At 47.3% G+C, this 13453-nt stretch overlaps 6 protein-coding genes across 6 annotated transcripts in view; 2 read left to right on the top strand and 4 right to left on the bottom strand.

Moving 5' to 3' along the window:
• Positions 1–1937: 1937 nt before the first annotated feature.
• On the bottom strand, positions 1938–3323 carry Pmar_PMAR009855 (glucosamine-fructose-6-phosphate aminotransferase, putative; the record flags this gene model as incomplete). The annotated part of the gene is made up of 4 exons (XM_002779799.1): positions 1938–2306; positions 2349–2471; positions 2559–2752; positions 3242–3323. The coding sequence occupies 4 exons, from the start codon at positions 3321–3323 to the stop codon at positions 1938–1940; spliced, it is 768 nt and encodes a 255-aa protein (XP_002779845.1).
• A 39-nt stretch (positions 3324–3362) lies between these two features.
• Pmar_PMAR009854 (glucosamine-fructose-6-phosphate aminotransferase, putative) lies at positions 3363–3908 on the bottom strand (the record flags this gene model as incomplete). Its single annotated transcript, XM_002779798.1, has 1 exon — positions 3363–3908. The coding sequence occupies one exon, from the start codon at positions 3906–3908 to the stop codon at positions 3363–3365; it is 546 nt and encodes a 181-aa protein (XP_002779844.1).
• Positions 3909–4419: 511 nt separating this feature from the next.
• Pmar_PMAR009853 (conserved hypothetical protein) lies at positions 4420–6366 on the bottom strand (the record flags this gene model as incomplete). Its single annotated transcript, XM_002779797.1, has 1 exon — positions 4420–6366. The coding sequence occupies one exon, from the start codon at positions 6364–6366 to the stop codon at positions 4420–4422; it is 1947 nt and encodes a 648-aa protein (XP_002779843.1).
• A 1762-nt stretch (positions 6367–8128) lies between these two features.
• Pmar_PMAR009852 (Protein AFG1, putative) lies at positions 8129–9609 on the top strand (the record flags this gene model as incomplete). The annotated part of the gene is made up of 9 exons (XM_002779796.1): positions 8129–8178; positions 8229–8390; positions 8431–8506; positions 8555–8675; positions 8729–8823; positions 8865–9034; positions 9081–9237; positions 9284–9431; positions 9485–9609. The coding sequence occupies 9 exons, from the start codon at positions 8129–8131 to the stop codon at positions 9607–9609; spliced, it is 1104 nt and encodes a 367-aa protein (XP_002779842.1).
• A 2536-nt stretch (positions 9610–12145) lies between these two features.
• Pmar_PMAR009851 (hypothetical protein) lies at positions 12146–13062 on the bottom strand. The gene has a single exon (XM_002779795.1). The coding sequence runs from the start codon at positions 12847–12849 to the stop codon at positions 12514–12516; it is 336 nt and encodes a 111-aa protein (XP_002779841.1). The 5' UTR covers positions 12850–13062; the 3' UTR covers positions 12146–12513.
• A 203-nt stretch (positions 13063–13265) lies between these two features.
• Positions 13266–13453, top strand: part of Pmar_PMAR009850 (hypothetical protein) — a gene marked incomplete at both ends in the record, with an annotated part of 703 nt that continues 515 nt past the window's right edge. The window contains one exon of the mRNA XM_002779794.1: positions 13266–13358. Within this exon, the coding sequence (XP_002779840.1) occupies positions 13266–13358 (93 nt within the window). The remainder of the gene's footprint in view (positions 13359–13453) is intronic.

The raw sequence follows: 13453 nt of genomic DNA, 5'->3' as shown, positions 1-13453 counted from the left end.
TTCACGGCTAAGAAGAGTCTGAGACAGACGGTCGTTACGGGCATGTTTGCGACAGAAGCTTAGTAGACGTTCTCCTTGGCACAACCATCGCACGCGTGCAACAAATAGACAACGTCATTTCAGGTCAATTTGATATTTCACCAGAATTTCTATGATTTATCCACTTCTTTTGAATAAATGCCCTTTTTTTAATTTTCTACCGACTGATTTTGATTATTCACCCAAAACTTTAATAAATTGCTGGTCTTTCTGAGAACATACCGACTTGAATTAACGAGTCATCAGTTTGGCTACACGGGCGATCGCAGCGTGGTTACACGTCGCCTACTCCGTGCAAAATACCACGCGTCCTACGCGAGTGTGTGCACATTTGCGAGTCGCTAGTTGCGACTTATACTGTACCAAGATGAAGCTGATGAGAGTCTGTATCCGTGTATGAATCTGTGTCTGAGTGCACCGGGAAGGGGCGTCAGAGGCTAATGAGTTCACACAAGACAGGGTTAGCAGCAGGAAGAAATATACGTCTTGGGAACGATATTTCGCCGTTTGTATTCGGACACCGAAACTTTCCCTTGGTAGATCTGTTGAGATATGAAGTTACTCTTCTCGTCAGTGTTCTCGGCTCGTTAGACTGATGATAGACAATGTCTATGCCGAACAGTACGGCATGTCTATTAGACATGCCGTACTGCTCGGCGGAATCGTCACCAAATTACATTAGATGCAGCTTGTCGGTAGTGACGACAGTAGTCTTGCAGACGATGACCTTGATCGCGATTTGTAATTTTCCCCTCAGATGGTTCTGTGTCCCCGGAAGTGGCCGGCCTCTGTGAGAAAGATTCGCTGTACGCTTAAGTATCCTTCAGAGAGTGTGTACCGCATGAAATGCCCTCACGATCGTGGGACATCCTTGACTCTGCGAGTTTCTCGCGAACCGCGGCTCGCGTTGAATCTAATAGGTCGGTTACATGTCCGTCCGGTGTAGCCAAAGCTAACGACATTAATTGGAGTCGGAATGTTATTGAAAAGACCAGCTATTTTATTAATATTTTGGGTAATAAAATAATATCAGTCGGTAAAAGATTAAAAGAAAATAAAGATGAAAGAATACTTGCAATTTGCCATAATTGTAACCTTGGTTTTCAATAACTTCGTTTCGTTGCTGGTTCTCTTCGGCTAATGGGGCACACCCAAGTCGCAGACTTTAACACAATCCAACTCGTCAAAATCACGCACTATCAAGCAGACTAGACAATCGAGAAATCTCTAATGAATTCACATGTGATACTGAGCGTAGTTTCTCGGATAGAACCGCTCTCTCCTCAGTCTCATCTCGCGAGCTGTATACGGCCGGAGTGGGATTATCGAGATCTTCTCTCGACTCCACTGCTTCACAGATCGATATGAGACCGAAGCTAAGGGGACAACTCTACAAGAATCATCAGACGTATGGCCAAGTCGCTGACACTGTCGTGCATTGAATTGTTCTTCTTGTTGTCGACTTGACTTCTCTTCCGCATGAAATTGTCTCATTATCTCCTGGGCGTCCGCCAGCTGATGCAACACATCGTTTGTGCGGGTCGACACAGAATCAGACTTGCTCGTGATCGAGTATCCAAGAAAACCAAACATGGGACGACTAAAACGAATTGCATCGATCACGAATACATCAAGACGTTCCACAAGATACAAGCCTCCGAACGGGGAGCACATTCAAACTTGAGCGTATACGGAGATTCAATCGAGAAGATATTGACCAACACAACCACCTTATTGATTCAGAGAGCGACTACTTCAATATGATTACCGTTTATATCACTTACGACTGGTGTTGGCCAGTCATTCAGCAAAACAATTCCAAGACGACTTCATCTGAGATGATTACCCAGTGACAAACTATGGAACAGAAAGAGACGCTTGACTTGATACTGACGAAACTATTCGACGGTGACCGACTTGGCGAGGTTACGAAGTTTATCAATAGAGCAACCACGGAGATCGGCAACATAATATGAGAGCATTTGGAGAGGTATTGTAGTGACAATAGGCTGTAAGATTATATCGACAGTTGGCACACGAGTGATGAGATCCTTGTCGCCGGCGAACTTGTTGTCCAAGTCGCGGCTGCCTTCTTCGGTGATGATGAGAAGATCCCCATTACGAGCCTTAACTTCCCCGATGTTAGCCTTGACCTTATCATAAGTTGGATCACTCTTAGGGGCAATACAAACAACAGGCATCATGCGATCGATCAAAGCGATGGGACCATGCTTCATCTCAGCAGCTGGATACCCTTCAGCATGGATCTAGGAAATCTCCTTCAACTTCAATGCACCCTCTAAGGCCACAGAAAAGTGAATTCCACGACCGAGGAAGAGGAAGTTGCTCGCAAGGCGGAAATACAGGGAGAGGTTCTTAACTTCATAGTTGAGTTTCAGCACTCGCTGAATAGTTTCGGGATAACGATACATCTGCTAACATAGAGTGTCGAAATACCCAACAACAATTGTACCCCGAGCAAGGGCGAGGCGAAGAGCTTACAGAGTCAAAACCATAACCTGGGAAGTGAAAGCCTTGGTGGAAGCGACACCGGTCTCAGGACCAGCATGAAGATATGTACCAGCATCAGTATCACGGGCAATGGTGGATCCAACAGTGTTAACAATGCCGATCGACAACGAACCATATTTCCTAGCAACACGAACACCCTCCAGGGTATCGGCTGTTTCACCAGACTGGGAGATCACGATAACTATGTGACATAGTCTATGTCTTTTGGGGTGAGAAGAGGGTTGCGATAGCGGAACTCGTAAGCATACTCAACTTCAACATTAATACGAGCTAGTTGCTCAATAAGGTACTCTCCAATAAGGCTGGAGTGTCACGAAGTACCACAAGCACAGATGATAATACGACGGGCATCGCGAATAGATTCTAACGCTGTCTAGTCAGTGCCACGTGCAGTAGTATGCAGACCGCCCAGTCTAATGCCCCACTTTGAAGAAATGCCGTTCAAGCCGTAACATCAGAGTTCACTTTGTACAATCGACCGCGACAAGAGTTCTCCAAACAATGCTGTTAATCCATGATCTCCTTGAGCATGAAATGATAGTAACCGCCTTTCTCTATCTGCTCGAGGTTTAGTTTGAGCTGAACCGACGGGTTGTTGTAGATATCCTCTCGACAAAGATTTGACGAGTACTGAAGGCATCGATGCTTCGAAGCCGATAACCCGACTTACGGACCTCAGCAAGTTCACCATCACGTAGATAGACAACATCCTTGGTGAACTCGACAACGGCAGAAGCATCGGAAGCAAGCATATACTCATCGTCACCGACACCCAGAATGAGAGGAGAGCCCTAACAAGCCCCGATAGGCAGGTCGGGCTCATCCGCGAACGTGAAAACAACACCATAGGCACCCGTCACAAGGCTCAAGGCGCAGGAGACAATAACAGACCATGAAGGGTCAGGTCTCATCTGCTTACGAACATCAGCAACCAAATGAGCGAGGAGCTCAGTATCGGTCTCCGAGGTAAAGTGGTATCCCTTATTGATGAGCTCCTCACGCAGACTGGCGTAGTTCTCGATGATACCGTTGTGGACTACAGCGATCTTCCGATCCTCAGTGAAGTGAGGATGAGCATTGGCGTCAGTAGGAGCGCCATGAGTAGCCCAACGGGTATGAGCAATACCCATAGTGCCAGCGTATTCCGGGTTGTTGACACCACCGCAAGCAGTCTCGAGGTTGGCGACCTTGCCCACCATCATAGCGATGTTCAACTCTTTACCATTATGGATTCCCACACCTGCCGAATCGTAACCTCTGTACTCTAAGCCTTTCAACGCCTTGACAGGACAAGGAAGAGCCTGTCGATCTCCAACGTACGCGAAAATGCCGCACATTAAAGCAGAATGGCTAGAAACAATAGAAACTATCAAATAACAAGTATATCGCGTGATCTGCCTCTCTTTGTATCGCCATTATCCTAGCCTCAGCCTGCAGCTCATAGCTGAACGGGTTCAATGTATTTAGGAACATAATTACAACAGGAACAGCATCGGCGTTAGAAATCGGGCTGGCTGCTTCCATAATGGTAATAGTGCGGAATTATCAATGCCCCACATAGTTTTTCTCATCTGAAACTCCGTCTCGCTCGGAGCACGCATGCACAAACATCTCTCCAAGTGTATAGGTTCCCTATAGAGTATCCCAACCATGAACATCGATCTCGATTCCCCTTTGTTATGAACCACTGCAGCAGGATGTGGGAACGCGACAGGGTACAAGATCAGCAACCCCAGCAAAACTCGCACTCTACAGAGACGAGACTCTTCAGATAATCAAAGAGTGAAGACGCCGCCTCAAATAAAAGTTTATGGGGGACGAGCGCCATTTCCCACTCAACTACGGTAACTACTCAACTGTAACAGATTTAGCCAAGTTACGTGGCTGATCGATAGAGCAACCTCTGAGGTCTGCAATGTAGTAGGAAAGTAGCTGCAACGGTACGACGGCGATAATAGGTTGCAGATTCACGTCCACAGAGGGAATTCGAATGATGTACTCTTCATCACTGACGAATCTATCTAGATCATGGTTGCCCTCTTCTGTGATAATAATAAGCTCGCCATTGCGAGCCTTAACTTCCTCGATGTTAGCCTTGACCTTATCATAAGTTGGATCACTCTTAGGGGCAATACAAACAACAGGCATCATGCGATCGATCAAAGCGATGGGACCATGCTTCATCTCAGCAGCTGGATACCCTTCAGCATGGATATAGGAAATCTCCTTCAACTTTAATGCACCCTCTAAGGCCACAGGGAAGTGGATCCCACGACCGAGGAAGAGGAAGTTATGTGCCATCCGGAAGAATTTCGATATTGTCTTGACCTGGGTCGCAGTCTTCAACACCGTCGAGATATGCTCGGGAAAGTTATGAAGCTCTTCACAAAGTGTGTAGAAATAGTCGTCCTCGATTGTACCACGCTTACGAGCTAAGCTCAAAGCCAATAGAGTGAGGACCATAACCTGCGAAGTGAAAGCTTTAGTAGAAGCGACGCCGATCTCAGGACCAGCGTGAAGGTAAATGCCAGCATCGGTATCACGAGCAATTGTTGAACCGACGCAGTTGACAATGCCTATGGAAAGTGCGCTATTTGACTTGGCAATGCGTATCGCCTCCAGGGTATCAGCAGTTTCACCTGATTGGGAAATAGCAACGATGACATCTTTAGGAGTTAGAAGAGGGTTGCGATAGCGGAACTCGGAAGCATACTCAACTTCAACATTAATACGAGCTAGTTGCTCAATAAGGTACTCTCCAATAAGACCAGAGTGCCACGAAGTACCACAAGCACAGATGATGATACGATCAGCATTAGCGATGGTCTCTAATGCAGTCTTTTCCGTGCCCTGGACTTTAGTGTTGAGACCACCCAACTTGATATCCCATTTGGGAGAAGTATGACCATCATGTTCTTGCATAGGTTGATAGAGCCTTCCTCGACACGTGTTACGTATGCAGTTAGGTTGATCCATAATTTCCTTGATCATGAAATGAGGATACCCACCCTTCTCAATTTGCGCGAGAGACACTTCCAGTTGGACGAGAGGATTAGTAACGTCCTCATCAATGGACATCTGCCGGGTACTGATGCCCTCAATCGTCCTTAGCCGATAACCAGACTTGCGCACTTCCACAAGCTCTCCATCTCTGATGAAGACCACATCTTTGGTGTACTCAACAACAGCTGATCCATCAGAGGCAAGCATATACTCGCCTTCACCAACACCCAAAATGAGAGGGGAGCCCTTGCGAGCACCAATCAGGAGGCCGGGTTCGTCTTCGAACATGAAGACAACACCGTAGGCACCTGTCACAATGCTCAATGCGCAAGAAACGATGACAGACCATGAAGGGTCAGCTCCCATCTCTTCACGAACATCAGCAACCAAATGAGCGAGGAGCTCAGTATCGGTCTCCGAGGTAAAGTGGTATCCCTTATTGATGAGCTCCTCACGCAGACTGGCGTAGTTCTCGATGATACCGTTGTGGACTACAGCGATCTTCCGATCCTCAGTGAAGTGAGGATGAGCATTGGCGTCAGTAGGAGCGCCATGGGTAGCCCAACGGGTATGAGCAATACCCATAGTGCCAGCATACTCCGGGTTGTTGACACCACCGCAAGCAGTCTCGAGGTTCGCCACTTTTCCACTCTTCTTACAAATTTGAATATGCTTCCCGTTATGAATCCCAACGCCGGCAGAGTCGTAACCTCTGTACTCCAGTCGCTTGAGAGCTGTGATCAGGCAAGGAAGTGCCTGCCTATCTCCCAGATACGCAAAGATTCCACACATGAACAGAACTCGGCAAACTAGAGCGGAAATCTACTACCAAGTAAGGAACCACCAGAGAATTTAAGATATCTCTCCATTGCACTCTGTAGATTGCTTCAACTAAGCGCATACACGTGAATCTACTACGGTTTGTTCAAAAGGGGTTTTGTACAAAAGTGGCTGAATCAATTGAACATCCTGTCGGAAGGAAACCGTGATATTTCTTGCAATCTTGCCACTCATCAGTATTCCCTAACGTATGAGTACTTCGTACTACGAAGTTTGTAGTACGAAGTATTACCCCCCCCGGCGTCGTTTCGTTGTCCAAGCTCGTACTCTTTTGTGGGTAGGGAGGTTGCTTCTCGACTATCCAGATACGAGTGTTCTCCCCATTCCGTGTCTACACGAGTGAGCTTACCAAGCCTACACTCGTGGTGGTGTTGCTGTCTTCGTGCAAAAACTGATTGTTCTCAGGGGGCATATATTGAGGGGGTGGCATAGTTGCCCCTATGCAAGGATCGATTCGACTAGGGCATCTCTTGAGGGGGTGGCATAGTTGCCCCTATGCAAGGATCGATTCGACTAGGGCATATATTGAGGGGGTGGCATAGTTGCCCCTATGCAAGGATCGATTCGACTAGGGCATATATTGAGGGGGTGGCATGGTTGCCCCTATGCAAGGATCGATTTAACTAAGGCATTCCTTGAGGGGGTGGCATAGTTGCCCCTATGCAAGGATCGATTCGACTAGGGCATCTCTTGAGGGGGTGGCATAGTTGCCCCTATGCAAAGATCGATTCGACTAGGGCATCTCTTGAGGTGGTGGCATAGTTGCCCCTATGCAAGGATCGATTTAACTAGGGCATCTCTTGAGGTGGTGGCATAGTTGCCCCTATGCAAGGATCGATTCAACTAGGGCATCTCTTGAGGTGGTGGCATAGTTGCCCCTATGCAAGGATCGATTCAACTAAGGCATCTTCCAAGGTGGCATAGCTGCCCCTCAGCAAGGGCTGATCAAACTAAGACATTTCTTGAGATGGCATAGTTGCCCCAAAAGTTTCGTTTACCAGGAGCAATACATTGTTGATTCCCTCTCCCTCCCCCTCCCGCATGCCCCTCATATACCGGACACTGACCTTGGCAACGAGTGTTTCTGCGAGATATGGTGCCAAGGTCAAAGCTGGAGTATTGCTTCGGGACGCCAGACAGGAGACAGCTTTGCGTCGTTTAGAGAAGGTCATTGAGCGCACTGCCGGGTTTATAGGAGTCGAGGATGGCAGGTCCATGATAGGCTCAGACTGATGCAGGGATCACGCGAAGGAGATAGTCGGTGGATCAAGTCGCAGAATACGATTGCATCGAAGGTGCTCGCAGCAGAGCCGGCTGTTACGAACGCCTCCACGGTAGACGAGTACTTGAATCGCATAACTATCGGTAATTAGCCACGATACTCCGTCCGACTCTGTATGATATGGCTTACTATTGGGAGAAATCGTCATATGAATTCATATTTTCGTATGTCATACAACTTGTGGATACTAGCTGCTCATGGAGTGGGAATATTTTCTGGCAAATAGTCGCGGCTATTACCATGATGTCTCAATTTGTGCTTTGTCCATCAGAAAACCGCCAGTTGATGCGAGAAAAAGGGGTGAAGATGTTCCTCACGAAAGCTGAAAAGGAGGGTAAATTCGTTGTCCCGAAGCCAAGCCGTCACTCGGGAGGCACTGCAAAGCTCCCATCCACGCATGAGCCTCCAGCAACATCATCACTCGATACAAAGATGGCAGGATATGAGACTGAGAACCCAACAAAGCTCAAAAGAAATTCATTGTAAGTCGACTAGCGAGTACAGTCGGGTGGATACAGGAGCTAGTCGTTAGATACCTTTTCGGGTCTGTTGGACGTGGCAAGACCATGCTAATGGATACTTTCTACACGGCGATCTTACATGACGCGACTCTCACTTTGAGGCACAAGCGCGAACATTTTTTCGACTTCATGAGAGAGATTCACAAACGAATGCGAGATGTAGACAGGCAAAGGTAACATCATTGTGACGAATCGTTTCAGCGTGCATCTCAGATCACCTGAATTGACACCTGTTGAGATAGTCGCCAATAGTATTGCCGATGAGATCGATCTAATCTGTCTGGACGAGGTAATTCTACATAGCGCCGAAGCTCAGCTCGCTCTATTGCCATGTAAGGTTTCTGTCGTGGATGTCCAAGACGCTTCTATTCTACCTAGAGTACTGGAAATCCTATCGCTGAGGGGAGTCACGTTAATCATGACTTCGAATATGAAGCCCAACGAACTTTATGCGGGAGGTATATAACTCCGTGAACTTATCAGCGAACATTGGTTATATCGACAACATCAGGCCTCAATCGACATATATTCATACCGCCACTACTCCGAGCTTTAGAGCAGACGTGTGTTGTCGTCAACCTCGATGAGCAAGACGCTGCGGAACAGGTGAGATTGAGTCGCCACTTAGATCTAAATTGCTCCCCCAGGTTGATCATCGGAAGAATACAGCGACTCGAGGGAAATGGGCAGACAGCCGATACTATTGCCCTGGCTCAAGCCCAGTCGTGGCTACTGAGTTCGATGAAGATTTTCAGCTAATCGAAGGGATATGCCATGAAGGTCCCTGGATATTCAATTTGCCGCACTCGCCGACTCGGTAGCTTCCCAGAGCTTGCGTCGTCGACCGACAGTCGTAACGTTAGGACATTACGAGGCGGAAAATACAAGCTGGACAAGGATCGTCTCAGTGGTGTCATGTTCGATTTCGATTCCCTCTGTGGCAGAGAGCACGGCGAAGCCGACTTCAGCGCCCTGGCTAGTCACTTTCAACTCCATGGAACAGTGTTTTTCATCCGAGACGTATTGTAGCGTCTCGATGGCGCTCGCTTATCTATGCTGCGCTCAGGTCCCTGTCTTTGGGGAACTGGATGGCCTTGGGTGTGCGAGGAGATTTGGCAAATTGGTCGAGATTTTGTATGATAAGGCTATCCCTGTACGGATTCTAGCTTCCGATACACCTGAGGAGATCTTTGCGCTTTTATCCAACTCGCATGGTGCGTTTGATTCAAGTTCTGTATGATCTGTGCCTCTACTCATGTATTCCCAGATGCAGTTGAACAACTTGTCGGTGATAAAATTCCTATCGGAGTGCGTGGAGCAGTTCGCGAAGCCAGCACTCGTGCTTTGGACCGCTGTGTGTCCCGACTCCTTGAGTTGGCACGTTTCGGATGAATGACAGGTTTCGGTTGTGATGCCGCTCTATGTTGTGTTCACGAATGTGGAGATGCTCTCTGCTAGAGGGACACTCGAGCTCCTGAAATTATCATGAACTACATGCACCCAACGGCAGGTCGCAAATCCCTCTTGACGGGTTTGAAGTGATAATGGGAGGCTGAGATTTTACCAAAGCCACCCTTCGGGCAGTTGAGCCTCGCGTCGAGCGCACCTCCTCGTGATCTACGAAGTCCTTAATATCGCATTGCCATTTCGTCATCCAGGTTGTCGTCGTCCATGGTATTGATAGTGTGAGTTCTTGTGCGGACTACGATTAATCTCAAGCTGCTTATACTTGCCTCTTGAAGAGAGACCAAGAGGTACACCTTAATTATAGGATCATTAGAAGCTGCACCTTCGTAGCATGAGGTACAAGTTTACTAAACTTAGTTTAGTGTAGCTTCTCAATGGGAGTAAGTCTACCGACTGCACAGTGCGATGGTGGGAATGGCACTCGCAGTTTTTTGAATATTTGCAGTTGGCACTAGGTCCCAGCGGTGCCTCGCTCAGAGTCAATAAGTGTACGCTTCCGGACATGAAATTATGTGGTTGTTGTTGGTGGATCATCCGAAATCTGTAATGCTGCAGGTTCTACACCTGTGATGGTTCACTAATCCATCACCGATATCAACAATGATGTCCTTAGAGAAGTATAAAGGCTTTCGTCTAGTCGTACTGCGTCACAGCCCAGTCAGTGACTTGAAGTCACTAGGACTTGGCAGTGAATCATACAATATACGACCTGTTGAGAGCGTCAGTGAGTTTTACCCTGTTTCACAGCCACAATAACCCTGACAAGCACTCCAACCGCTATATTGATGAAGGAATCAAACAATGTAGGAGTTATGGTCAGCCGGTTACACGTCGCTCTCGTAGCTGTAGCACAGTAACAAGGTCACTATCATAGTGACACTATGTGTGGGGAAGGGGTAGACTTATTGACGTTGGAGAAGGAGTTGATTGAAGAAGCTTTCCTTAGGACATGATGATCCTTACATGTTGCTCTTGAAGTACAAGAGCACTTTGAGGAGTCCAATGCGTTTCGATTCCAATATCGCAACGCAACGCAACGCAACGCAATGCTTATTGCCGGGCTTTACGGGCTAGCAGCCGATCGCCCTTAAACGTACAATAGCCGGCTCAGAAGCACCTGCAGAGACAGTGAGGCTATAACCCCGTCGACATCAGAGATATGTGGCTGCTACTACTACAACGAGAGAGAAAGGTAAATAATGCAAAGAGCGGGGCCAGATATAATACGTAAAATAAAAAAAAGAGCTTGAAATGATAGGGGAAGAAATACAACTACTATAAAGAGGACGATATAGACTCCAGGCAGCTCTAACATATGCAAAGGTGATGACATCGCACGATATATGCTACGAGAAGCACAGGGAGAGTAATGAACCACCAGAACAGGGTTTACACGGCAGACAGAAGACAGCTGCGGTTGGGTAGGGGAAGTAAGTTAAGTCGACAACGGTACTATAGATGCTCCTCTTGCTCCTTCGGGACTCGGCAGAATACACCGGGGATCATAACATGAACACGGCGATGGTGAACACGGACAGTAAGATTGTCGAAAGCGAGAAGGCATCGCGATGATTACCAGTTCATACAGTAGACCATGGTAGACCATGCTCGTGCAAAACCAACTGAGGCAGTATTCGAAAAGCATAATAGCCCACTGCCAGTGGTGCTGCACGTAGTGTTGACGTCTTGTCCACCAAACGATTTCAGGCACGACGCCGAATTGATAGTACCTGGAACGACAAGGGAGAACAACTAACAAAGCGGGGCGAATGCGAATGCATTAAATGAGACACCTGAGCGAAAGAACACGGGAGCAACTGTTGGGCAAAGGCAGTGGCAAGTACGGCGTAACTCAGGGGAAAGAAAGGCCGAGGCCTGACAAAAGCCAGGGCAAAGGTGAAAGCAAATCCTCGACAAGTAGACAGTGATGCAGGAATATCATGAGACAAAATCGTTAGAGGGAACGGTGTGGCATGAGATATATTGCAAGGGTAAGATAGAGCAGGTATACACATAGTAGCAGCCCATAGAATAAAACGCTAGAAAAGAGCTAAACAGGCATCAACGGAGAGAAACCCCACCATACTCCAAGGCACCCGCTGAGGGATGTACGAGTATAAGCAGAGGTGGTCAAGGCTTGGCACCGGCTATACCGAACCGGTCACCCCCACGCCACGTTGAGGCGCCAAGACCTGTGGGGGCCAATATCGCATTATACGCATGTGCCCGTGACGCTGTTGGATGGCATGCTATAAGAACTCAAGTCCTCGTGGTTACCCGTCTCTTGAACGAATAATTATATACATCATCATGCTTACACTACCAGATCTAGAATATCTTACGGTTTCTCAGATGTGTGAAACCGGCAATAATACCCGAGAATGTCAAGGTATGAATGCAAGTGCAAGAAGTTGAAGTTAAAGCCCAACTTGTAGATAACGCAAACCAGACCTTGAATCTTAGAGTACACTTCCAGTGCACAGTAGATACGATAGAACCGTAAATGCTTACGGACAATTCCACACTCACTTATGAGTAGTGATCTTGCAACACTCTAGCGTGCTAGCTACACAGCTTAGCGTACTACACAAATGGAGCAATGGTCACAACACACAAGACGGGCCGAAGGTTTTCATGGCGAGTGACGCTTCTGGGACATCGTCCCATAACATCCCCTCCCCGCAAAACCTCGGCACGAACTTAAATTAAGAGATACGCTAATCATCATATAGTCTATCATCATATCTGCTTTGTCATCGGCAATGGCTGGCAACGGGCCGGACTGCAACTAATTACAGGAGCAATACGGGCCGAACAAGTCATACAGGCTCAGGAACATCTCCACCAATGTTGTCGAGCAGAGTCTTCAGTCCTATCCACGTCATCATCGGTTTTAGAAAAACCATCCAGAACGGGCCGAAAACCACTTGGGGGAATGTCTAGCATCGCTGTTCGGAGCGACATTAAACAATTGCCCATTACGGTCATGAAGCTTACGTACCACACCATTGATATCAGTAACCGGGCGTGGTCGTAGTTACGGGCCGAAACCGGGGTAGGTGGGTCTTGTTGGTTAAAGGTGTCGAAGAAGCACCGTAGGTTGTCTCCACGCCTTTCGGGCTGAACATTGAGGAGTTCCTGAAGTCTGGCTAGTACACCAGGCATTTAGATAACAGCCTGCAACCGAGAGATAAAACATCTATCTCGAAAGAGCAGATTAAATGACAAACTTATGAAAAGCACCAATAATATACCTCATTCTTGCCAAACATTTTAGCAAAAACGGTCAACTGTGCGTGCGCCATGTACGCACGAACCCGAAGATTCGACTTAAAACGGTTATCGAAAGCTTCGAAACATGCCTCAACCATGCCATCCATAGGCAGGTATGGGAGGCTAACACTGAGTACTCACAAATTACAAAGAACGTTCAGTGAAAATCATCCACTCCAATATTCCAAGTGCACTAACGTGGGTGTACGCACACCCAAGAGACAAGGGCCTGATAGCACAGCCCTACTAGGACAATACGATCCACAACTTGACGTCAATTACAATACCGGTCTTAAATACAATCAAATATGTCAGAGATCTCAAATACAATTAAGAAGTTACAAATCTTGAATATCATCAAGCAGAACTTCAATACCAAAACTCAGAGGTACCTTAGTAGAGTGAGACAATAAAATCCATCACTTCCCCTCCCCGCAGAATCCTACTGCAGGGTGAAAGGAGGATTTAGCACTACTAATTACTTAGTGCTACCTCT

This window comes from Perkinsus marinus, assembly GCF_000006405.1.
Source record: "Perkinsus marinus ATCC 50983 genomic scaffold scf_1104296945300, whole genome shotgun sequence".
NCBI classification, from domain to species: domain Eukaryota; phylum Perkinsozoa; order Perkinsida; family Perkinsidae; genus Perkinsus; species Perkinsus marinus.
This window is presented reverse-complemented; position numbering and strand designations above follow the sequence as displayed.

What these genes read in the sequence shown, in the direction of transcription:
- Pmar_PMAR009851 (XM_002779795.1), bottom strand. Translation starts at nt 12,849, where the DNA reads ATGCCTGGTGTACTAGCCAGACTTCAGGAACTCCTCAATGTTCAGCCC.